The 24,765-nt window shown below is 44.5% G+C and overlaps 1 protein-coding gene across 1 annotated transcript in view; it reads left to right on the forward strand.

Moving 5' to 3' along the window:
• KIF13A (kinesin family member 13A) overlaps positions 1–24,765 on the forward strand; it is a 762,232-nt gene that overhangs the window by 427,861 nt on the left and 309,606 nt on the right. Inside the window, exons 12-16 of the mRNA XM_086965110.1 lie at positions 8–118; positions 617–751; positions 4,164–4,294; positions 19,370–19,456; positions 19,551–19,717. Of these exons, the coding sequence (XP_086821236.1) occupies positions 8–118; positions 617–751; positions 4,164–4,294; positions 19,370–19,456; positions 19,551–19,717 (631 nt within the window). The remainder of the gene's footprint in view (positions 1–7; positions 119–616; positions 752–4,163; positions 4,295–19,369; positions 19,457–19,550; positions 19,718–24,765) is intronic.

The raw sequence follows: 24,765 nt of genomic DNA on the forward strand, positions 1-24,765 counted from the left end.
TGTTTAGGCTATGAAGGCACCAGAGTTAAAGGAAAAATTAGAAGAGTCTGAAAAACTGATAAGAGAGTTAACAATCACCTGGGAGGAAAAGCTGCGGAAAACCGAGGAAATTGCACAGGTACCCAGATTCGTTCTCTTTGCGCACGTGTTTGTGTATCTGCTGGGCAGTCTTTCTGCACTCTCTGGCAGTTGCTTCCGTTTCCACACAGAAGCTGTCCTGTTCAATGTTAAATTCATGATACTTTAATAGCAGTGATATTTTTTGGTAGTCTGATTTTATAAAGGTAGTTAAAATGGAGGAATAATATTTGAGAATCAATTTCTATAAATGCTAGGCTTCAGAAAATGGCTAGTTATGGACTAAAGCTGTAGGATTACATTGGTTAGAAGTGCTTCACTTTCCCCAGTTACTATAAAAGAGTAATATTCTTAATGTCTGTTCATGAAAATTCTCTGGAGCACTTCCATTTTAAACTTCACCAATTTGCACCAAGTATACCAAGAGTAGGGGTGCTAATGACTATGCATAAAATGTCGTTCCTAGGACAGTAGTAATGACCACATTGTTGGATGAGCTTACAGCTTTAAGAGATGAAAACTTTTTGTGTGTCTACAGGAGAGACAGAAACAGCTGGAAAGTATGGGGATTTCTCTGGAGTCTTCTGGAATCAAGGTTGGAGATGACAAGTGCTACCTGGTGAACCTAAATGCTGACCCCGCACTTAACGAACTATTGGTGTACTACTTGAAGGTAACCAAAGGAACACGATTCAAAAACAAAGCATGACTGACTCACTTACACAGTGAGCTATTGCTGCCCCCTGAACTATCAGCGCCCTTAATAGAGGTTATTTCTTTTTTTAAAGTCTTTATATAGCGCCTTGTCACCAGTTACGCGTTAGGGCGCTTTACAGTGAACTTAAAAGTTACATGAGTATGTTGCTGAATACCGAAAAAAGCAAAAGTGAGGGGAGAGAGACGGATGGAGTTATTGCAGCATCTAGGAGAAAGGAGACGGTAAAGTGGAACAAGGTGAGGTAACTACTGAGTCGGAGTCTCTTCAGACATGATACAAAGAAACATTTGAGGGCGTAGTTAAAGGTGTAATTTGTGTGGGCCTCCAAAAACATTGTTTAATCGTTGCTGCAGTTAGATTTGAAGAGCTAAGCCGTGACGCATTTCGTGAAAGATAAGATGTCATGACTGTGTCCTAGGTCAGTAGGCAGTGAGTCACAAAGACTGGGTGCCACTCCATGCCTTTTCGTATGGTGTGTGCATCTTGTACTGATCATGGTTTTAAGTGTAGGTGTGTGCTGTCTGCGTATTTGTGAATTTTTATATCATTCTGTAGAAGCAGCTTAAGTGGTTCCAGAAACAGATTGAATAGAATTGGAAAAAGAGTGCAACCTTATAGAATGCTGCCGATAATTCTTCCCCTTACCAAATTTTACAAGTTTTGACCTGGCCTTCAGGAAGAGTAGAACCTGCTTCGTACTGTTTCTCAGAGACACCTTAGAATTTCCAGGGTCTTGAGGAGGAGATCGTGGTCCACTGTGTCAAAGGCCTCTTATAGGTCTAAAAGGACTGGTAGGCAGATTTTCCCTTTGTGGAGGAGGCAGTAAAAGTCGTCTTATATTTCACAGTTGCCTTTTCAGTGATGTAGTCTTCTCTGAAGCCAAAATGGATATTAGAAAGTAAGTCTTGTGTAGTTTTTGTTGAAGAGGTACAAAAGGGGGTGGTAATGGACGGAGTATCTGAAACAATCAAACACTCACACCCAGTCAAAAGATCTGGGTTTAATCCATCACCGTTCTTTAGCCCACTCTGCCACCCCAGTTCAGACATGACTATATGCAAATCAGTCTGACCCTGTGCCTCCTGGGAACAGTCCAGCCCGAACTGCCAAGCCATGCCTTCCCTGGACCGGAAACAAGCTTCCGAGGACCGGTTTCTGGCATTCCAGGTGTCTTCAGCCCGGCTTGCTTGAATCCAGTGGCAAAGTGAGCAAGGGACTCACGTCTGAAGATACCCTGCCACACTTATGGCGGCCAAAAGCAGTACAAAAGGGGGTGGTAATGGTTTTGTTGAAGAGTCACACACTTTTCAATGTTTTTCCTAACTCTGGGTAGTTGCTGATGGTTCTGAAGTTTTCAAGAATTTATGGTCCGGAATTTTTTTTCTTGGATATGGGCACTATCTGACCCAGTTTTAGATTGTTGGGAAACAGACCTTAGGCTAGAGTGTTAATTATTGGGAGGCAGATTGGGTTGAGAATGCTGAAATTCTTTGGTTGTCTTGGCTGGTTTATCATGTCTAAAGTGTGGTACAGGTTGCATTTCTTTTATTATTTTGGATATATTTTGAGCTGTTGCGATGATTACTATATGTTGGTTACTTTGAGGGGTGAAGATAGGTGGTAAAGAAGGTTTATTGCAGAGGTGTGGTGAACACTTTGGCAATTTCTTTTGTTTTAGAAAAATTAGAGGAAGCTGTTACATTTTGTTGTGGAGGGATCAGGACTTTGGATCTATTTGAGTTTTGGCTTATCTATGATGATATTGAATACGGGTCTAGATAGGTTCTGTGATTGGGGGATTTGATCCTGGAGATAAGTTGATTTTGAATTTCGGATTTTTGTTTAGAACATTTTTCTTGCTTTCTGCATTTTAGATATAGATCTGTCTTGTATGTCTTTATGCCTTATTGGTTATAGCTTTTTGATTTCATTTTTGCTCTTATGTAGGTTTTCATTAATCAATGGTTTGCTGTGTTTGTTTATGACATTTTAGTTTCGCTGTAGCTGTATGTTTGGATAATTCTTTTTAGTGTTAGAGTATCGTGTACAGATGGGATCAATGTGGTGATCCTCATTAATCTTTTTTTGATCATGGGTAGTAGGTGTTTTTTCAGGGACTCTGTGATTAATAACTTGTGGGTATTAACCCATGTTTTGATTTTGGGAAGTTACTTGTATGTCATGTTAATGATTGGAAAGTTCAACTGTTTTGGGAAATGATTGGTCTAGTCTTTTTTGGTGGGGTGGGAAACACTCAAAGCCTTCGATGGATGTGAAGAAAGAGCTATATTATTTTTTTCTCTGTTGTGAGTCGATGGCCTGGCTCTTTGAATGAGTTGGTTCAGACTCCTAAAACTGTAAATTCTTGGTAGAGGTACAATTGTGTCATCCCCCAGTCTATTTTCATGCCTTCCTGCATATCTTATTGAGGGATAGCATCTGGTTGAGAATGACGTATTCAGAGAAGTAGTCCACAAAGCTGTTGAACGGTTTCAGTTGTCTAAATATTACGTGGAGGTAGATGGTTATGGTTTGATTATTATTGAGAACTAGTAATTATTTAGGACCTTGTAGTTACCTGTGTGATAGGAAAGGACATAGTGTCAGTACCTCTAGAATACCATTCTTGAGTTAGTGAATCTTTAATATGCTCTGAGATTGCCTTTAAATGCTATTGAGAGCTTTTGTCAAAAGAATATCTAAACCATTTGAATTAGTACCTTTGAGATGCAGAGGGAATTGATTGTAGATCTTGAGACACAGATGAGAAGCCCTGTGCTGCGTACCTTCGGGTCTGCCACTTTGAAGAATGAATTTGTCTGTAGTAAATATGCCTCTGCCAAATCAAGCTAGGCCTGTGCACATTCATACAAGCACTATGCGTTCTGTCTTGAACCAAACACCAAAAATCCCAGGTAGCAGACATTGGTTCCAGCAGGTAGACAAGACCGTGTCTGGTTGTGCAGGCCCATTAGAAATCAACAGAAAAAGAATGATACTCTTAAACGTTATTGCAGCACCTGTGCATTATTCCTGTTGGTACATTTTTGTTAAGCTACTCTCTCTTATACCTCTTGTTGCCATATCAATGATGTAAATAATACTAATTGTAAAAAAAGACAAAAACATAGCTATTGCAAGACTTGAGTCTGGTCCGTGCTTACCTCAGCCCTGCTATTTCTAGCTGAGAAAAATGCTTCTGCCTTTGCTTTGAGATACATTGCATTACCCTGTACAGTAGACCTACAGTTGTATTATATTTCTTGTGAAGGGGCTTAGTGAATTATAAATAAAGAAAGGATTTGAAAATTATGCGTAACACCGCTCTAACTGAATGGGTTATTTGACATCTGCCCATTTCCCACAGGATCACACCAAGGTCGGAGCAGACACTTCTCAGGATGTGCAGTTGTTTGGCATTGGGATTCAGCCAGAGCACTGTGTGATCGACATTGAAGCCGATGGCAACATCACACTAACACCAAAAGAAACTGCAAGGTAAGAGGGAGATACAGAATACGGTTTGACGACCTTCTCAGACGTAGTAGCTTATTTACTAGTCCTTTGTTCTTCAAAAGTGTTCATATCCACCACCTGTTGAACCTTCCTACCTTTCCCACTCCTCTCCTCTTATGAAATAACGAATCAAGCCTAAAAAATGACTTGTTAGCACAAAATATCCCCCCAGGGATGGCAAGTGTTAAATACTGTGATCAAGTTTGAAATATTAAAGTGAGATTGCAGGGCAAGTTCTCCCAAAAACACCCAAAAACTGATATTGAGTCTTACTTTCTCAAATTATCGCATTGAGTATACTTTATGAAATGTAAAGCATTGCAAGTGTAAACACCCTTTCAAATGAAGTTTAATGTGAGAGAGGAAATGGGGGTGTATCTTGAAATAACAAAAACATTTAAAAACAATTGTTCAACACTAACGTGAAGCCATGCCCAATTACACCACCGCTGGGACCTTCGTCTCCTCCTACTGAAGCTGAGCGAGTGAAGTGGCATGAAGAACTTGATAATTCTGGTCCTTGAGCGCTGCTTGTTCATCCTTGACTAGATCGGAGGGTGCAGAGCACCTTCTCCTCTGTTTCCCCGGGCATCCGGGACCTAATCTAATGCCCTGTACCCTAGAACTGATGGAGTAGTTGAATCTTTAAAAGGAGCCCAGAACAAAGACTGCAACTCTATTCCACAAAAAAAGGTTGCATTTAGTGTGGTCTGATTGGTCGCACAGGGAGACTGTCTGTATGGAGCATTGACTTCCAAGAAGAGGCTCTTAAAAAGGCATGACCAAGCTCATTGATGAATGCATAGGATTTGAGAATGGTGAGCAACCGCCTAGTAATTCACATTTTTCACATTCAAAGAATGAGACATTAGGAATTACATTTAGAGGAGTGACCATAGCTGCTAGTAGTACCTGTAAACTTTTGTGCGGTCTATAAGACGGTTAACTTTTGCCACAAAAATAACAGTGCATCGTGCATTTAGATTGCTGTTGGATTTTTAACAGCGGTTGGTTATGTGACATTGATGAGGACGATACCAAGGGAGCAACTGGATTAGCACGGTTGTTGTCCTGTCTTAGTGGCCTAACTTCAAACCATTTTGTTCATACCACTTGGAAATGTACTATAAATAATGCAGTCCAGAAAGGCCATATGTAATGAAAGCATATTCTGCAAATATGACATGCACACTTTGCTGGCAAATTGACACAGTTCAGGAGATCCTGATCATAACAAGTCCATAGTAATAAAAATATAAAGAGACCAAAGTTACAACAAAAATAATCTGGCTGCAGCTCTAATTTAAAAAAAAAAGCTATTGGCACATTCCATAATTTTAGGAATCATTTTATCAACTTCTCCATTTATTTTTATATTGTCAAATGCCTCCAAACAAAAGATTGAGTAAGCATAGTTTACATAAATGTTACATTTTAAGTGTCAAAATAGAATGCGTGTAAGGGCAAATAAGAATGAAAAATCAAACAAAGTGCTGTTGATCAAAAAAAAAAAGCGAGCATACCCAATGGCAGTTGAAAATCAGTTCCTCGCCTCTGGTACCGCAGTGGAGAACGTGCAGCCACAAAGATGAGCTTAAGATTTCACTTTATTTGGGCTGAGATGTTTAGAAGGTCTGATCATAGGTCAGCTCGGCAAAATGTTATTTTGGCAGGTGTAATTTCGGCATTTCATGTTACACTTTTTACATGAAACTATGCGACACGGACTAATTTGGGAGTCGCTGGGGAAAACAACCATTCTGAATGTGGGCGAACCCGAACAATGACTTGAACTGCTCTCTTTTTTTGTTCCACTGGTGTGCTTTGCTTTATTTTTATGAAGTGCATCCATTTTAATCGCAAGAGCACACTTAGCACTAAAAAACAGCGCATATAAAATCGCACAAATTTAACACATCCCTAGTCATAGCTACTGGTTTCCTCACCCTACAGTAGAAGATGCAAAAACTTCAGATCTAGGCATGAAAATGGTAGCAGCAACATTAACTCCTTTATCATTAAATGGAAGGCCAGATGGCTGATGGGGTTTGCATCTAACACATTTAAATGCCACTCCAGTGAAATGCGTTCGGTACTTAGTTTCGATGATCATCAGACTCATAAAGCCTGTAATTGCGAGCAGATGGGATTCGAGCAGTTGGAGACATAGCGTTAGTCACCGTGATTGGCAAAGGAGGACTAATGTGTAAGTGGAAAAGTAGAGACATGTTTTATTTGTCTTTAATTTTTAAATTCCCACAGAAGGTATGCAGGGACTGTTGTGTGCCCTGTCACTCGCTCGGGTCTGCTGTCTGTGCAGTGTCATAGGAGCAGCTGCCAATGATTTTTGCAGATAATTAAGCCTTATATTTCGAACATACTTAATGTTGTAGTATTTCTATTCTCGTTTACAACCACGTTGTTAAACTCTAACTCCTACTCGGTATGTATCCATTCACTCACAGTGCATAGGTCAGTCGGTTTCTTGTTAATATAGTGTTTATCATTTGCAGTACACTTAAAATCCTTAGACACTCAAAAACCTGTTTAAAATATTCACAGTGAAAGTGATTCAGACATTGGAGAAAATCATAAGCTATATGTAAGAAGAAATAAACATTCTTATATACATCTCTGTTGTAGTCCTATATACCTGTGTAAAACAGAAGACATACACAAACACCCTTTTATGAAGGGCTCGGGTATTGTGTTGCCTGTTACTCTGGACTTCTACCAAGGAGTGTATGAGGCAAGCAGCAAGACCTTTCAGAAATATATCTGCTACAGGCCAATCTTTCTAGCTGTGTATTGTGCATGTCAATGAAACCTGCAGTACTGACAAAGACCACGGCCTAGTATTTTTGTGTCTATGGAAAGAAAACCTTGACCCCCCCGCCCCCCCACCCTGATGTTGGTTTGTGGACAACACACATATGGTTGTTTGCTCGAGCAGCTGTTCCTGTTTTATATGCCCTATTTGATTTAGGTTTGTGTATTTTTGCTTAGGAGGATCTTTTCTCTCTCTTGCCTTGTTGTACGGTGGCTCAGTGGCAGGAGTTGTCAGCTACCAAGTAGCAACTGAGATCCTTGCTCACTTCATCTCACAGCAATCAAGAATTCCGATCTGTCCGTGTTAAGGCATAGGCATCATATCGGATTTTGATTAAAGGGATGCAAAGCCTCTGCTCTAAGTAGGGTTACTGATCTGTCGTGAATTCTTTGTTCAATGTACTGTTTAATCCTCTAGGGAATAAAAACGAACCTAGATCCATAGCTGCCAAGAAGGTGTACAACCACAACAGTCTTGTTTTATCTGTATTTATGTTCTTTGTTCTGTTGGGGTAATTTGTGTGTTCCTAGACAGTTATTGTGGCACTTTGACCTCCATTATATGCCTTTTAACTTTGGTAATATTGTGGTCTCTGATGTGCATTTGTGCAAATGAAGGCAGCTCTGACTTCAAGATAAACCGAATCTTAAATTATGGGAGACTGAGTTATTTTCTTAAAGGATCAGTTGACTTAATCTCTGATCACAAACTTGAATGGATATATTTTTATAAGTATACTGTCATGGCTGAGATTTAGGTCCAGAACAACCCAGAACGTCCTAATGTTAAAAGTCCATTCGGTATTGGTGATGACTCGGTGCACTAGAACTAGAAAACAGATTATAATCTTCAACCATAAGAACTTGCAGAGAAGCCAAGCAAGAGCTCACTCACTTCCAGAAATCAGTCGGGGAGAATACAGCATTCGAAGGGTAATTCAGTGCCCTGACTGTTGTTCGAGAAGACCAACAGAGCAGCAGTTAAGGTATCATCTATTTCTGAAATGTTATACTTGACACAGTCAAAACTAGGTATGCTAAATTAATTAACAAAAACATTAGTTTAAATAGCGCCCTCAGAGTGCTGGTTGTTGCAGGCAAATGGGAAACTCTTTGCTAAATAGTTCTCAAAATTGTGAAAGTTTTGAGCTCCCTATTCAAAACCAGCATTGGCAATGCCAGTAGGTCTTGCCTATGTGAAAGCTATTGGCTTTGGCAATGTGTTTTAGCTATGTTTTACACCAATGTGGCTACTGTTTCGCATGGCTTAAAGTGGAGGTGGGGTAGATTAGAGTGGAGGGGGCTAGATTGGCGTGGGGTAGATTGGCGTAGGGTAGATTGGACTGGCGTGGGCTAGATTGGTTTAGGGTTGATTGGATTGGCGTGGGGGAAGTAGGGGAAGATTGTACTGTGGTGGAGCAGATTGGAGTGAGTTGGGTAGATAGATTGGGGTTGATTGGAGGGTAGTGGGATAGATTGTAGTGAAGTAGATTGGTAGATTGGAGTAGAGTAGATTGAGGTGAAGGGGTATATTGGGGTGGAGTGAGGTGGGAGTGGGGTAGGATGGGGTAGATTGGGTTGAATTCCAGTAAATAGCGGAAGTGGGATAGATTGGAATGGGATTGATTATTGTGGATTGGGTGGAGTGGGGTAGATTGAAATGGGGGCAGATTGGAGTGAAGGTGGCGCTGATTGGAGTGGAGTGGGGAAGATTTGAGGGAGTGGGGTAGATTTTACCCTAGTCCACTGTCCCCAATCTACCCCACTCCAATCTAATCCAGTCTCTCACTCCAATTTCTCCCACTCCACTCCTTTCCAATCTACCCCACTCCACTCTACTACAATGTACTGCAGCCCAATCTACCAAAACCTACGCCACTCTACCCCACCTCCATCTACCCTGCTCTACTCTACCCCAATCGACCCCACCCCACTCTACACCAATCAACCCCAGATTAATCTTCCCCACTCCAGTCTACCCCAATCGGCCCCACTCCAATCTTCCCCACTCCAATTAGCTCCACTCTACTTCAATCTATCCCCTCCACTCTACCCCAGTGAACCCCACTTCTGTCTATCACGCTTTGTGTATCTCAATCTGCCCCACTCCACTCTACCCCAATCCAACTGCCCACTCCACTACAATCTACCCAAATCAACCCCACTCCACTCTACCCTACTCCACTCTTCTCCACTCTACCCCAATCTGCCTCATTCCAATCTACCCTAACCTAATCTACCCCAATTTTTCACACTCTATCCCAGTCTGCCGCATTTCAATCTACTTCACTGCAACCTTTTCCAATCTGCCCCACTCTACCTTACATCAATCTATCCTAATCTACCCCACTCTAATCTACTTCACTCTCCCACAGTCTACCCCACTTCAATGTACACCACTCTACCCCACTCCAGTGTAGCCCAATCAACTCGACCTCACTCCACTCCAATCTACCCCACTCCACTCTACCCTGGTTGTTCCCACTCCAGTCTAGCCCAATTTACCCACTCCGCTCTACCCCAATCCAACTGCCCCACTCCACTCTACCCTAATCCAACTTCCCCACTCCACTTTACCCTAATCCAACTGCCCCACTCCACTCAACTACAATCTACCCAATTTAACCCCACTCAAATCTACCCCACTCCACCCCATCTACCCCACTCCACCCCAATCTACCCCACTCCAACTCAATCTACCCCACTCCAACTCAATCTACCCCACTCCAACTCAATCTACCCCACTCCACCCCAATCTACCCCACTCCAACCCAATCTACCCTTACTCCTCCCCAATTTACCACACTCTACCCCAATCTGCGACATTCCACCCCAATTTGCAGACACTCAATCCCAATCCAATCTTCCGCAATCTATCCCACTGCAATCTTTCCCACTTTACCCCACTCCAATCTACCCACCCTGCCCTCCTTCAGTCTAATCTAGCCCACAATAATCTACCCCACTCTACTATGATCTACCCTACTCCACTCTTCCCCACTTTACCACAGTCAACCCCACCCTACTCTACCCCAATCTACTCCACTCCAGTCTACTCCACTCCAGTCTACCCCAATCTCCCCCACTCCAGTCTACTCCAATCTACCCGACTCAATCTACACCAGTCTACCCCACTCCAATCCACACCAGTCTATCCCATTCTACTCTACTTCACTCTGCCCATCCCACTCTACCCTAATCTACCCTACTCCAGTCTTGCCCTCTTTACTCTACCCAATTCAACTGCCCCACTCCACTCTTCCTAAATCAATCCCACTCCAATCTACCCAACTCTACCACAACCTACCCCAATCCACTCTACCCAATCTACCCCCTGCAATCTACCCCACTCTACTCCAATCTATCCACTCAAATCTACCACATTCTACCCTAGTCTGCCCCACTCCAATCTACCCCACTCCAATCTACCCCACTCCAATCTACCCCACTCCAAACTTCCCCACTCCAATCTACCCCACTCCAATCTACCCCACTCCAATCTACCCCACTCCAATCTACGCCACTCCAATCTACGCCACTCCAATCTACGCCACTTAAATCTATCCCACTCCAATCTACCTCATTTGAATCTACCTCATTTCAATCTACCCCACTCTACCCCTCTCCACTCTACCCCTCTGCACTCCACCCCTCTGCACTCCACTCTACCCCAATCTATCCCACCTCTATCTTCCCCCCTCTACCATGCTTCAATCTATCCTAATCCACCCCACTTCAATCCACCTCACACCCTACCTATCCAATCTAATCAGCCCCATTCTACTCTACTCTCCTACAACCCAGCCCAATCTACCTCACTCCAATCTACCCCACCCCAATTTACCCCCTGCAATCTACCCCAATACCCCCTGCCTCCACTGCACCCCATTCCAGCCTACTAACATTTAGCCATGCTGAACAGCAGCCACACTATTACACAACATGGCTAAAACACATTGCTAAAGCCAATAGCGTTCACATAGGCGAGACCTTTTGGCTTTGCCATTGCTTATTTATCTGTTACAATAAAGGTAAAAATACTACTACTACATTATGTTTAGACCCTGCTGAAAAGTAAAGAACCATTTGGTATGCCTGGTCTCATTCTACGTTGGCCATTCTATTAGATGAGTTTCTTTGAGGCAAATAAGGTATGGTTGCATAGACCCAAGTACATTTTAAACTACTCCTTCTTTACCCCAGGAATTCAGACCCCTCTATTGCCCCGGGAATTTAAACCCCTAGAGCTAAAAGATCTAATTTCGCAGAAGTCGTCCTGTGTTGACACATTACTCTCATCATTCGACACCATTTTTTCCACTCATGTTATTTGCAACAGTTATAGAAGCTGTGATCCGTTGCCCATTATCGATTCATTGTTTGGGGTAATTTAGTGTTTAGTTGACCTGTAGGGTGATTTGTGAATGTATTGATACACTGAGCAAGTCAAATCCTGTATCTTCATTTCCTCCTGCTTTCTGTTGCTTGGGGGACCTCTTCCATATCTGTGAGGTAATGAAACTTCACTAAAATATGACAAGGCCTCTGGGTAAGTTGTGGTTGCTGTGGTCTGACATGATGGACCTTTTCCTGCAGTACTTCCACATGGCTATCTCCCAGGAGAGATGACCACATTCTAGCAACAAACAGCCTAATTCCTGTGCCTTCTGCCTCTCCTTTGTACCTCTAATAGTAAGGTTTAACTTTTGCATCTGTTTTTCTGTTCTTTTGTTCTTGACAGTGCAGCTTCTAGACTGGCTTTCAAGTGTTGCATTGTTTGTTTTGTATTCTTTTTGCTTGTTTCCATGTTGTCCACTTTGCTTTCCATGTCCACTACTCTATGCTCTCCTCCCTCCGGAGCAGTGTCCTGCTTCAGCTCCCTTCTCTTGGTTCCCAGATCTTTGTGTTGCTCTCAAAAGCTTTTCTCCTAACCCCTTTTTAGTTCCCCTCTCAACACTTGTTAAATGCAAGCTCTCAGTAGAGAGGTGTGGTGCAGCTGCCATGGCAGCTGACTTCAGAGCACAGGGTTCATGGTTCGATTCCCAGCTCCGGCGGCAGCTCAGCTCAGCACCATGTGACTCTGGGCAGTAGCTCACTTAATTTCTACGATGGGCCCCAGCGCCTTGAGACCCGTAAGCGTGAGTAGATCGCGCTTTACAAATACAGATTTACATTTACATTTCACCAAAGGTTTCTGCCAGATCTATTTTAGCGCCCATTTCTAGATCATGCAGGTGATGTGGTTCAGCTACAGAGAGTACTAGAGCTATCATTGGTTCTCTGTCTTACATTCTGAGGGCTAAATATGACATGAGAAATATTTTGGATCTTTCCTTGTTAAGTGGTATTTCCTCACTCTAACAGGTATGTAGATTTGTAGCACTGTCATCAAGTCATTTACCACAGTTTTTCTGACTCTCGTTCCTTGCCCTGAATGCCGTCTCTCAAATGGCCTGCATATATCGAGTATGTATTGGCCTCTAAACACAGCCAGCAACCTGATGTGGAATACTCTTCCTCTTCTCGCCTTCTTTTAATTAGGCACTTCTAATCACTGTTCGTGTCTCCTAGCATTGGGCAACTCTTTCATTCTTGTGGCTACCATCTTGAATGCAAGCATGTTCCCAAAAGTCTTCTCCTCCAGCTTCACAGAGATTTTAGTTGTTGCGAGTGGCAGACAAGACCCAGTGTACAGCGTCTGTAGCGCTTCAAACAAATATGCACCCCGATCCAGAATCGGATATCCCGCAGCATGAGGAACTGGCATTCAGTTGAGTGGGGATGTTGGGTTTCTATCGACCTGAGTTAGAAGGTATGATATGGTACAGGCAGTACCACATGAACAGGAGAATGTAATAATTGGGAAAGGCTGGCCATATTACCCTCTCAAGCAAAAAGTCTTAGTCCAATCACTTATACTGACTAGAATTGACTTTGCTAATGCCCTATAATTGGGCGCTCCTATGGCAGTAGTAGCAAAGCTCCAAACGGTATAAAACTGTGCAGCCAGACTTTTAATGTGAGTTTCCAATCGTCAGTCAGCTAAACCTGCACTTCACTCCCTCCATTGGCTCCCAGTGCAAGAGAGAATCAGTTTTAAGGCCCTTTGCGTGGTCCAGAGCCCTGCAAGGGGCCCCCAATAAACTCTTCCATGATCCGCCCATATAAAGCCAAAAGGAAATTGCGATCTGACGAGCTCCAGTTAGTGGAGGTCCCAAGGATCAAGAAGGCTAGAAGTGGAGGCCTGTTGTTTTCGTACATTGCGGCTAAACTTTGGAATTCTCTGACTGCCTTTGCACTTGCGAAAGGAATCCAACCACCTGGCTTTTCGTAAACAATTAAAGACCATTCTCTTTCCTTAGATTCTGCTTCGGTTTCTAGTTTTGCTCAGCGCTGGGATGCATCTGGGTAGCCATGCGCTATACAAATGCTTATTTCATATAGTAGTTTAGACGTATGTAATACTCGTCTCGGGAATGAAGTCATGAGTACTGATATGCATGTAGTTAATTAGTTTGTTAGTTTTGAAAATTCATTCATCTTCTTAATTCTGCTAGATGTCAGCAAAGCGTATATTTTGATGACATATGTTTGGCTGGTATAGTATGTAATGTGGAATTTATATTTGCACAGATAAGCGACAGGTCAAGTCACGCCTATTTATGATGTAATTTCTCTCCTTGTGACTATTGAAAGGTGGGACAATGCAGGAGCGAAGATGGAATATGGGTATAGGTTGCTCAGATGATTAGACTTCCATATTAAATTACGTTATTTGCTCTTTATTTTTATGTGAATATCTGCTATAATGAGAACCTTTGTTACCCTTGTGTAAAGGTGTAATGTACATTTGTCTTATGCACTTGAATTTTGTTTTTGTTATGTCTTACTGTTAAAACAATAAACAGATCAAACAAAACAAAAACAAAAAAATAACCAGCAGAGAATAAATATTGTACTTCGCTACCTCCAGAGTAATGCTCATATCACAATCCCAGTTGCTCGTTAGCACCAAAGTATTTGTGAGTAAGGGTTTTGCAGGTTCTTTTTAATTAATTTGTAACTAGAAGTAGCCAGCGTGTGTGTGGCATTAATTATCTCCACATTGTCTGCAAAACTCCTAAATGACATTGCTGAGTAAAATTAAAAAAATAAGCTGTGCTTAGTGAATGTTTTGTGACTTTATTATATTGGACATGAAACAAAAAAAGTTAGTATGTTCTAAACCTTTTATATAATCACAGCCTTTGGTATTTAAGAGAATTCCTGTTCACACAGGTGAGGTGGCCTTTAGTGCCATCCTGACACCTCCCCCGTGATAGCTTATTCTGACAGGCACTTATAACCACTGATACCTCACCTTTACAAGACCCCCAGGCAACAGACAGGACCTGGAAGATTTTTCAGTGCAGCTCCGGTTTGTCAGTGGGAGGCATCGTGCAGCTTCACGTCGATTCCGCTCCTCACCAGAAACGGCATTTGGAACCTCATATAGGTGGCACACATGTTCACAAACTTCAGTCTCTTTCTGGACATCATCCACACCCTGGCACCTGGAGTCCAAAGATCAATTCTTCATACTGTGTGCAGACCTCTAAATTGGGACCTTTTCAGATGGCAATAAAGTCCATTCCACAGAACTGGGAGGTGGTAAGGCGTTGAGGAATCTGCTGATAGAGTATCCACTAGAACCAGCATTTCCGAAGGTAAGTAACTTGTTCTTCCTTCCGTTTCCAGCAAAGATCATTGAAAAAATCATGAACATCCAAATCTCCGAATTCATAGACAATAACAACTGTCTTGATGAGTCACAGTTCGGGTTCAGAAAGGCTTATGGCATGGAGACTGCTTTAATAAAAGCATCTGATGAAATCAGAATGATCTTGGACGGAGGAGGTACGGCGGTGCTCTTAATGCTCGACCTCTCCGCGGCTTTTGACACGGTCGATCATACCATCCTGATCGACCGTGTCAGAGGAACTGGAATTTACAGGACCGCCATCACCCTTCTCTCCTCCTTCCTGGCCAATCGGGAACAAACTGTGACCATGGGTGATTTCTCATCCTCCCCTTTTGCTCTTCCATGTGGCGTTCCCCAGGGATCTTCGCTAAGTCCAACACTTTTTAACATCTATGTGGCAGACTTGGCGAGGATCATCAAAGATCATCGTCTTGCAGTTACATCTTATGCTGACGATACTCAGATTGCCCTGGCCATCAACAACAATGGTCTGGAAGTAGCTTCAAACTGAGAATGCATGCCATCAGCAATTGGATGAGTAAAAATTGCCTAAAGCTTAACTCTGACAAAACCGAGGTCATGGTTTTTGGCAATCTCACCCCCACTTGGTCCCCCATTTGGTAGCCTCAAGAGCTTGGACCTCCACCTGTTCCAGTTAATAAAGTTATGAACTTGGGAGTGATTTCTGACGAAAAACTCTCCTATATACATCATGCTAACGCTATAGTTTCCGCTTCCTTTTTTACGTTAAAGATGATTAGGAAAATGCTCCCTTATCTTCCTTTAAATACCATAAAAACCTTGATTTCCACTCTGCTCATGTCCCAAGTTGACTATTGCAATGCTCTACTGCTCAACGCACAAGAACAGGTCTTAAACAAACTTCAGCTGGTACAGAATGCAGCAGCCAGACTTGTCACCTCAACACCTAAATTCAAACCCATCTCAAATGGCATTCGTAAACTCCACTGGCTTCCTGTGAGGCAGAGAATTAAATTTAAAGCCTTGTGCTTAGCCTTCAAGACCCTCCATGAAAAAGGCCCGCTTTTCCTAAAACACTCTCTCTGTCCTTATAGACCAGCCCGCACTCTCAGATCCTCTAAGGCATATCTCCTGGAGATAGCCAAAACAAAGAAAGAAACATGGGGAGACAGATCTTTTTCAATTGCCACTTCCAAGTTGTGGAACACTCTTCCCAATCACCTTAAAACTAGTCCAACTTTAACTCTTTTCCGGAAACAGCTAAAAACCTGGCTATTCAATCAATAGACATGCATGTTACCCATAAATACAGCTACACTGTGATCTTTTGTCAAGCGCTGAGACACCTCTGGGTATTCGTGCGCTCAACAAGTTTTTTTATAAAATAAAATAATGGATACTATTAACTGCAGACCCTTCACCTTTAGAATAGATATAAAAGCAGTATCTCCCCCAGTCTGTGGAATGACTCTGACCAAAAAGTCCTGCAGGACCGAACAGCCAAAATACCCGCCCTGACAGACTTGGCTGTCAAGGCAGTAGTACTTTAGGAACGTGTGCACCGATGTCCACATAGTAACCTGAGAAATATCCAAGACAGGCACTCGGTGTGCCAGCACAGTAGTAGCAGCCTTATATTTGTTAATCCCTCTGAGGCTGCTTCTTGACCAAAGCATAGCAGAGCTTTCTGAAGAGGACTGTTCACCTGATATTCCCACAAAGAGCTGATCATGATTGCTCCACCTCACTCCTCCAATTAGGAGAGACTATTGTTTCAGAGAACATCGGGAGTTTGATGGACTGGCCTATGTGAAGAGATGCCGATAAAAAATAGGGCCAGGGAAGTGTTTGTCGTGGAGAGTCATCTCTTCTTCCCTTTTACATTTAGTATAAAATGCAACAAAAGGCCGCAATCCAACCCATATGCTTTTTTGGGGTCCTTATTTCCACCTTACAAGGACGCGCACCCACACAAATTTGTGTGACATGCTTCATCCTCAAATCCTCATCTGGTTGTCTAGAATCCCAGTATGGGCTCAACCCCTTGCCCTCTGGAAAGAGGGAAGGGGAGCTCTTTGATCTTATTTTTGATTTTTGGGATTCTACTCTATAGTTTAAAATAGGCCCCAGGTCCCCTTTTCAAACCTTTAATCTCCTGGGGCCTTAGACTGTGTTGAAAAACAAAATTAGATGTGTTTGGAGAATGCTGTTTCTCCAACATATGTTTAGGTCCAAATATTTCAGCCGGCTGTATAATTGGCTAAAGGGCAGTGTTTAATTTGAGCCTATAGTTTCTGGTGCCAGGCACCATCACTGGCACTTATTTACCAGAACCTGCGCTTATGACAACTGCCACATGGTGGCACGCTTTGTGTAATTTGAAGATGAGCAGAATAGCAGTTGTTTATTAATTCAAAATACATTCATAACAACTAAAACCTGCCATCTAAGCCATTTTAAGGCTTTGGCAGCCTCGAATAGTCTGAATTGTGACACTTGTAGCAGCAGTGTGATGGGTACTAGTTGAGTAAGTATGGTGGGTTTGTGTGGTGCAAACTGCGGTGGCCTCCTGACGAAGGCCCAGCACTTTTTTTCAAACGCAGCCGGGGTAGAGGGGATTGTTTAAATATTTTGAATATCATTCTCTTGATGTTTTAAAAGATATATACTATTGAGCTAATGGTCTCATTGAACGTAAAGTATGTTATAATTGCTCTTCTTTTATTATTTTAACACGGTTAAGTATTAATTGTTGCATATTGGGCATCGCATAAACTCAAAACACACTTTACCATGCCCATTTTGGAGACTTAATGTAGTCTAAAAGAAGGGACGATGTAAGTAGTAAATAAGCGCGATCATTCTAGTTAGCATTTTTGCACATAGAACCAGCTTTCTTAATTTTGCACATTGCACACTAATCTTAGATGAAATATGTATTTTGTACGACATTTAGAATGAAGTCTGCTTTTCTAGTTTCGGCTTGTTTCAAACACTATGAGTGCTTAAATAATATAGACTGTTCAGACTATCTTCATTTAAGGAACTAATGACCCCGTGTGATGTTATTCAAGTCTCTTTTAATCAATAAACCTGTTGTATATAGTCTATTTTTGTTAGGGTTTAACGAACTAAACAATAAAAAAGACTTTTTTTTTCTTTGCTAACAAATTAAGCACTGCCAGAGGGTAACCCACCTTTCTTCTGGACCAATCAAATCCCTTTGAAATTGTCTCACTCAGAATTTTAATTTGACCAATGTTTTAGTTAAAATGTTTCACACGCATTCTTTGCAAACACATTCAGTCATACAGACCGACTTCTCCGGGTGAGTTTCTCAGCCGCACAGAAATTGCCTGGCAATTAAATGTCTTTTTTAGGGTGTTCCTTGCACCATAGGAGAGTATGGACGGCTGGACCACTTTGTTACCCATACACTGTGGAATCCCCCGGCATCGCCACCTACATTTGGTCACTACATGAGGTATTACATGATCGGAGGAGGACTAGAGGTTGAAGCATTTCACATAAACATGTGTGGGCGAGAGTCCTTTTAAATAAAGGTATCTCCCTTTAATATCAAGGTGGAAATAAGGACCTCAAAAAAGCATACTGGGGTGTGTCGCTCTACTTTGTTGTAGTTTAAACCGACACGAAGGAGAGTTACAACATTAGGTAGAAAAGCCGCTCTAATCCGAAGCACCAGTTTGTAATGAAAGAAGGTGGTGTACGGCGAATGTACCGAAAGAGCTTGAAGCTCACTCATGCAATGAGCTAAAGTGATCACAGTAACTATCTTCAGAGTCAGGAGATGTGGGGGACAGGTGTGCAACAGCTCAAACAGGGTACACATAAGAAAAGGTAGGACCAGATTAAAGGCCCACTGAGTCATCACGAAAAGCTTTGGTGGAAACGTGGACCAAACTTTTAAGGAAACTCAACACAACAAGTACGGCTGGTCCAGTAACCTACCAGCGCTCATAGGCTAAACTGAAAACATTTCCGGATCCAGTCTGGTACCTGAGGATATTCTAAAGGTAGGGAATCTGCAGTGAAATATAGTATCCACCAGAAAGAGCGTCGCAGATGGTAAAAAACTTGTTCTTTGTGTTTTTCAACACGGAGAATAGAATGCGCAGTCTGCAGCAAATTGTTAACAGGAGAAAGCAGATAGCCCACATTAAAGCACAAAAACACCTAATTTGCCTGTCATTGGCTAATGTTAAAGGCAGAGTTCTTGAAATTGCTGTTAATATCAGTTAAAAAACCACAGGAATTTACTGAAACAGGTACGTTTGGAGAACCAAAATGTAATTTCAAACTTGAGGAAGATTTTATTGCTGCTTTTTTTTGCAGGCTAGTACCCCATGAAGAACTTCTGAAAGAGATGAGTGTGTTGTAATGTTTAGAGATGTATATGTTATTGTTGTCACTTTGTTGTCTATATGAATAGTTCATGTACCTGTGTAAAAATATCTCAGATTTCCTGTTTTTATTACTTACAGAACCTGTGTCAACGGCACTCTTGTGAATTCTGTCACTCCGCTCTGGCACGGAGACCGGATTCTTTGGGGAAACAACCACTTTTTTAGGTAAAAGGCTGCATCTGTGACTAGATTAATTGGAAGAAGCCCCCTTTATTATATATTTAATTTTATGATGTTGACCAATGTCTTCTATAAACAGGCTGAACCTGCCCAAGCGGAAGCGACGTGATTGGTTAAAAGACTTTGAGAAAGAGGCGAGCCTGACTGAATGTGATCTCGATGCCGCAAGCGAAGCCTCCTCAGAGCCGGATTACAACTATGAATTTGCCCAAATGGAGGTTATAATGAAAACACTAAATAGCAATGGTAAGAAAACGTAGCTTTGTGTAGCAGAAAGTTAAATTGCACATAGTCATTTTAGACAGATAAGTTATGATCTTTTTAATTGCTACCAGATTTGTGCATCTCTCCTAGTCTATGTGCTCCCAGTTGCCATCTGAGTGCAGCCCGAAATCATTGTTCCATCTGGATCTCTGTCCAGCACACTTAGTATATTGCTGAGTGCCAACTACTGAGATTAATCTGGATTTTGACCCGGTGGTCTACTTAACCAGAAATAAAATTAATATATTAATAGCTGACAAATAATTTTATAAGAAAGTTTCGATCTGGTTGTCTCCTAATTTGATCCTTCACTTGACAGCTTTTTAAAATCTTTTGTTCTAACTACAGCGTTCTATTAGTTTCTTTCATTAAAAAAGTGTGGCGTCTTTGTTTAGTGTTTAATTTTAAAGGTGATTAGAAGTTTACCACTTCTCCAAAGAAGTCAAATTTCTTTATCAAAATTCAATACTGGAGCCTAGTCTGTCTACCCTGTACAGGGAGATAGGAAGTGATCTGTTGTTCCAACAGTTTGAGCAAACATGATAAGTATCTTGCAGTTTCTAGTAGGCAGGTAGACTGTTGGGTTAGTGCAGCTGCTTCTAATATTCCCCTGGGGAAAAGAGAGCAATGTTAGTTGTTGCAGAACCGCTCTGCTTTTTGTTAGATGTACAGATCCACATAAAGCTCAGTTTCACCTTTCTGTCCGATTAGTCCCTCTTTTCTCTGGTCTGTCTGAAAGAGCCTTCCCATTCTTACTTCACAGAACAGTTTTTTTTTTTTAATGTATTAAACGTGGCTGCCTTCTTTGCTTGTGCATACAAGCTGCTCTGGCCACCTGCTGATGTGATTTATTATACTCCAATTGGTAACCTTTTTGCGATTGCTATTTCTGCCACTATTCTGGAGCTGCATAATATTTCTTCATGAGTTTTTTTTTTTTTTTTTTAAATTATATTTTTATTGCAGAGTTATAGACCACAGGATAAAAGTAAACAGCCAGTACACTTGTGGGCTCCCCCCGTCCAATGACAGTTCACAGTTGTACACAGCCATTCAGCCCGCATCCCGGAGGCCGGGCGGCATATCATATCGCTCGAAAGGAACACAGCACAGTGTACGTCCCATTGGGACCCTGGCGGAAGGTCGTTTTACGTATCTGCTTTTACCCCCCCACCCGCAACAACATTCCCGTCAGCCATCTCCGTGGGAATCAATGTAATCGCCCCTGCCGGGGACTGCTCTAGGCTATACGGGCCTTCGTACCAGGCCGTTCCACCCAATCAGTCTGCTCACCACTCGATACCCCCTGTCCCAGTAGTTCCAAGGCCTCAACCCGCAACCCTCCAATGGCTTCCGGCCCATCCCAAACCCCCCTACAACTAACCCCCCCAAACCCCCCCCCCCCCCCTGGCAACTGCTAAGGTGTGCGCTTCACTCTGTTGAACTGGATGGGTCCACTACAGTGCGTAGTTCCATACTTCTGTGCTCGCCCCGCGGTGTCCAGCGGCTTAGTTCTCGCCGTCCTCATCCTCAACCAAAGCATCACGCAAAGCCTGTACCACTAACTCCCATGCACGCGCCGCATCCAGTACCTTCTCATTCCCCAACTTTACTGCTTGCTTCATCCGGAGCACGCTCTCGCAGTCAGACCACCGCAGCAACTCATTCTTCCATCTACGCATTGAGGGACCTCCCCTGGACTTCCAGTGCCACGATATTTCCCTTTGTGCCAATATCAGACCCAGATCTATGAATTTACTTGTCACCTTGGTGTGCTTAGTATGCGGGAACCAGAGCAATAGGCACGCCGCCATGTCGAATTCTACCTCCCTGTCAGTCACCTCATTCAGGAGCTCCCCTACCTCCGCCCAATAGGTTCCCAGCTGTGGGCACCCCCAAAACAAGTGGTCCATGTCCGCCCCTAGGGACGAACACCGGGGGCAACAGGCATCCGGCACCCGAAAGTACCGCTGTAGTTTCTCTGGAGTTAAGTAGGCCCTATGGAGCACATAAAAATGGACCTGCTGAAAGCGCGCGTTCCTGGTGCCCTTCCACGTGCGTCGCAGGATATGGCCCCATGCCGTATCCGGTATGGGTCGACCAACGCTCACTTCCCATTTAGCTTTGAGCCCATGGAGTGGTTCCAGCCCTTCGTTCAGCATCCTATTATGGAGGCACGTCACAGCCTTGAACGTACCGGCCGCCATCACCACATATTGGCACGCCATAGTCGTCGTGGGTTCCAGGAGCCCCTCTTTCCAGTGCTTTTGTATGGCAGCCACTACTGCCGCATGTAGGAGGAAGCCCCCCTCAGGCAGTCCGAACTGGTCCCGGAGCACTTCGAACGGCGCCAACGCCCCATCTATGTACAAGTCACCCACCACCTGCAACCCCGCCTCCTCCCATTCCAACAACGGGGACCAATCTCCTCCGTGTGGCAAAGCCGTCAACATCCCGATCGGGATCTCCGGGGCATAAGGCCGCGATGCCTTCGCTCTCCGAAGGCTCCTTTGCCAGCACAGCCGGAGCGTCCGCTCCTCCATGGAGAGGGCCCGTAACTCGAGCCGTTGCTGCATGATGATATATGACAGCACGTGGCGCTGTATCCCCCGATCCCGGTCCTCCTCCGGCCCCCGGAACACCCTGGCTACGTTCTGCGTTAGGACCTGCAACTGCGCCGCTAGATAATACAGCTCAAAGTCGGGCACGGCCATGCCCCCTTCCAGCTTGGGGCGAAGCAGCGTGCTCAGGGCTATTCTGCGACGGCCATGCCCCCATAGAAAGCCAGTAATCATTGACCGCAGTTCCCTAAACACCCCCTGGGGAATCCAGACAGGCAGCGTTCGGAAATAATAGAGGAAGCGGGGGAGCGCCACCATTTTCAACAGTGCTATCCTGCCCAGGACCGTCAGCGGGAGGGTCGACCAGAAAGACAAGCTACCCCGTAGTGACCGGACACAACGGCCAATGTTACCCTCCAAAAGGTCAGCAGCCGAGTGGTAAATGCGGACACCCAAGTAGGTGATGCAAGAGGGTTCCCATGCCACACCCAAGTCGCTGTTAGGGGCCGGCGATCCCGCTCTCAGCGGAAACACGCAGGTCTTCGCCCAATTGACCTTAAGGCCCGACAGCCGGCCGAACTCGGACAACAGATCCATCGCTCCAACCAGTGCCCCCGAGGTGTCAGCTAGGTACAGGAGCAGGTCATCCGCATAGAGCGAAATATAATGCCATTGCCCATCACTCACTATTCCCGCGTATCGGTCGCCTGACCTCGCATGGACCGCCAGGGGTTCCATCGCCAGGGCAAACAACAGAGGGGAGAGAGAGCATCCCTGTCGTGTTCCCCTGCCCACCGGATACGCTGCAGAGACCAGGCCGCCCAATCGAACTCTCGCCGTTGCCGAGTTATACAAGACCCTCGTCCACCTTCGAAACCCGTCGCCCATGCCAAACCTCTCCAGCACTCCATCCAAGAAAGGCCACTCCAGGCTATCGAAGGCCTTCTCGATATCCACGGACAGAACCGCCGGCGCTCCCTCCCCATCCAAGATGGCGTCCATCATTCCCACCAGGCGGCGGATATTCATCGCCGTGCTCCTCGTGGGTATAAACCCGGCCTGATCCCTGTGCACCAGTCCCGTCATGTGCGGGGCCAGTCTAGTGGCTAGGATGCGACTCAGGATCTTATAGTCCACCGTCAGCATGGACAGCGGGCGATAAGACCTCACGTCCGCGGCATCCCGGCCAGGCTTAAGGAGCGGTACTATCAAGGCCTCCTGCATGGAGCCAGGCAAAGCCCCCTTTTCGAAGGCTTCCGTATACACCACCAGCAGCCTGGGCGCCAGAGCGTCCACATAGTGTTGATAGAACTCGATTGGCAGTCCGTCCACCCCGGGCGTCTTATTACGGGCCATATGTTTGATAGCCACTCGAATTTCCGTAAGCGTGACTGGGCTACCCAGGTCCCTCGCGTCTTCCTCGTCCAGGACCGGAAGCGGCCTCTCCCCCAGGTACTCCACGATGTCCTGAACCCCCACACCCAACTGACTCCGGTACAAGTCCTCATAATATCCCCTGAAGCGGTCCAATACAGCTGCCTGGGAGTACACCATCTCTCCCCGCGCATTAGTAATGCTGAGAATCGGGCAGCCCCTAAGTTCCGGGTTAGCTAGTCTGGCCAAGAGGGTACCCACCTTGTCCCTGTCTGCGTGTGCCCTGATAATGTACTGCCTATAGTCATAACATCTCAAACGTTCCGTCTCCGCGGCTACCACTTCCTTCGCCTCCAATAACTGGGCCTGTAAACCTGGCCTAGTTGGCCTGCGGCGCTCCAAGTCCCTCAAAGATTCCTCCGCTTTCATTAGATCATTCAGCACAGTCGTCCGAGCATTCGAGAACCTGCCCAAGCACACCCCTCTCACCACCACTTTCATTGCATCCCATTCAGTAGACCTACTCGTCGCCATTCCTTCATTCACACCGAAATAACTATCAATGCCTTGCCGGACCGCATCGTCGAACACAGAATCCTCTAGCGTCTCCGGCCGAAGCCGCCATGTTGGTATTACTGAGCGCTCCCTCTGCCACTGAATATGCACCAATAGGGGGTTATGATCGGATATAGTCCTAGCAAGATACTCCGCATGGGTAATCAATGGGGCTAGGGAGCTCCCGCAAAGCACCGAATCGATCCTGACATGTAGATCATGGAGAGCCGAATAAAAGGAGTAATCCCTGGTTCCCCTGTGCCTCTCCCTCCAGACATCCAGCAACCCCCAACGTTCTTGCCAGTCCTTCCTGTGCGCGGCCAGCCTGCGCACAGGAGAGTCTACTAGGGGGGGATGGGACCTATCCAGAGCCACATCCGTGATCGAGTTGAAGTCCCCCCCTAGCACTATCGGACCCGCCAGGAAAGAGGCCAAGGACCCCGAGAGGCTATCAAAGTATCGGCCTTGGTCAGTGTTCGGTGCATAAACACAACAGAAAACCACATCCCGTCCATATAACCTCCCCTCCACCGCTACAAA

The sequence above is a fragment of the Lissotriton vulgaris genome, chromosome 4_1, assembly GCF_964263255.1.
Source record: "Lissotriton vulgaris chromosome 4_1, aLisVul1.2, whole genome shotgun sequence".
Taxonomy (NCBI): Eukaryota; Metazoa; Chordata; class Amphibia; order Caudata; family Salamandridae; genus Lissotriton; species Lissotriton vulgaris.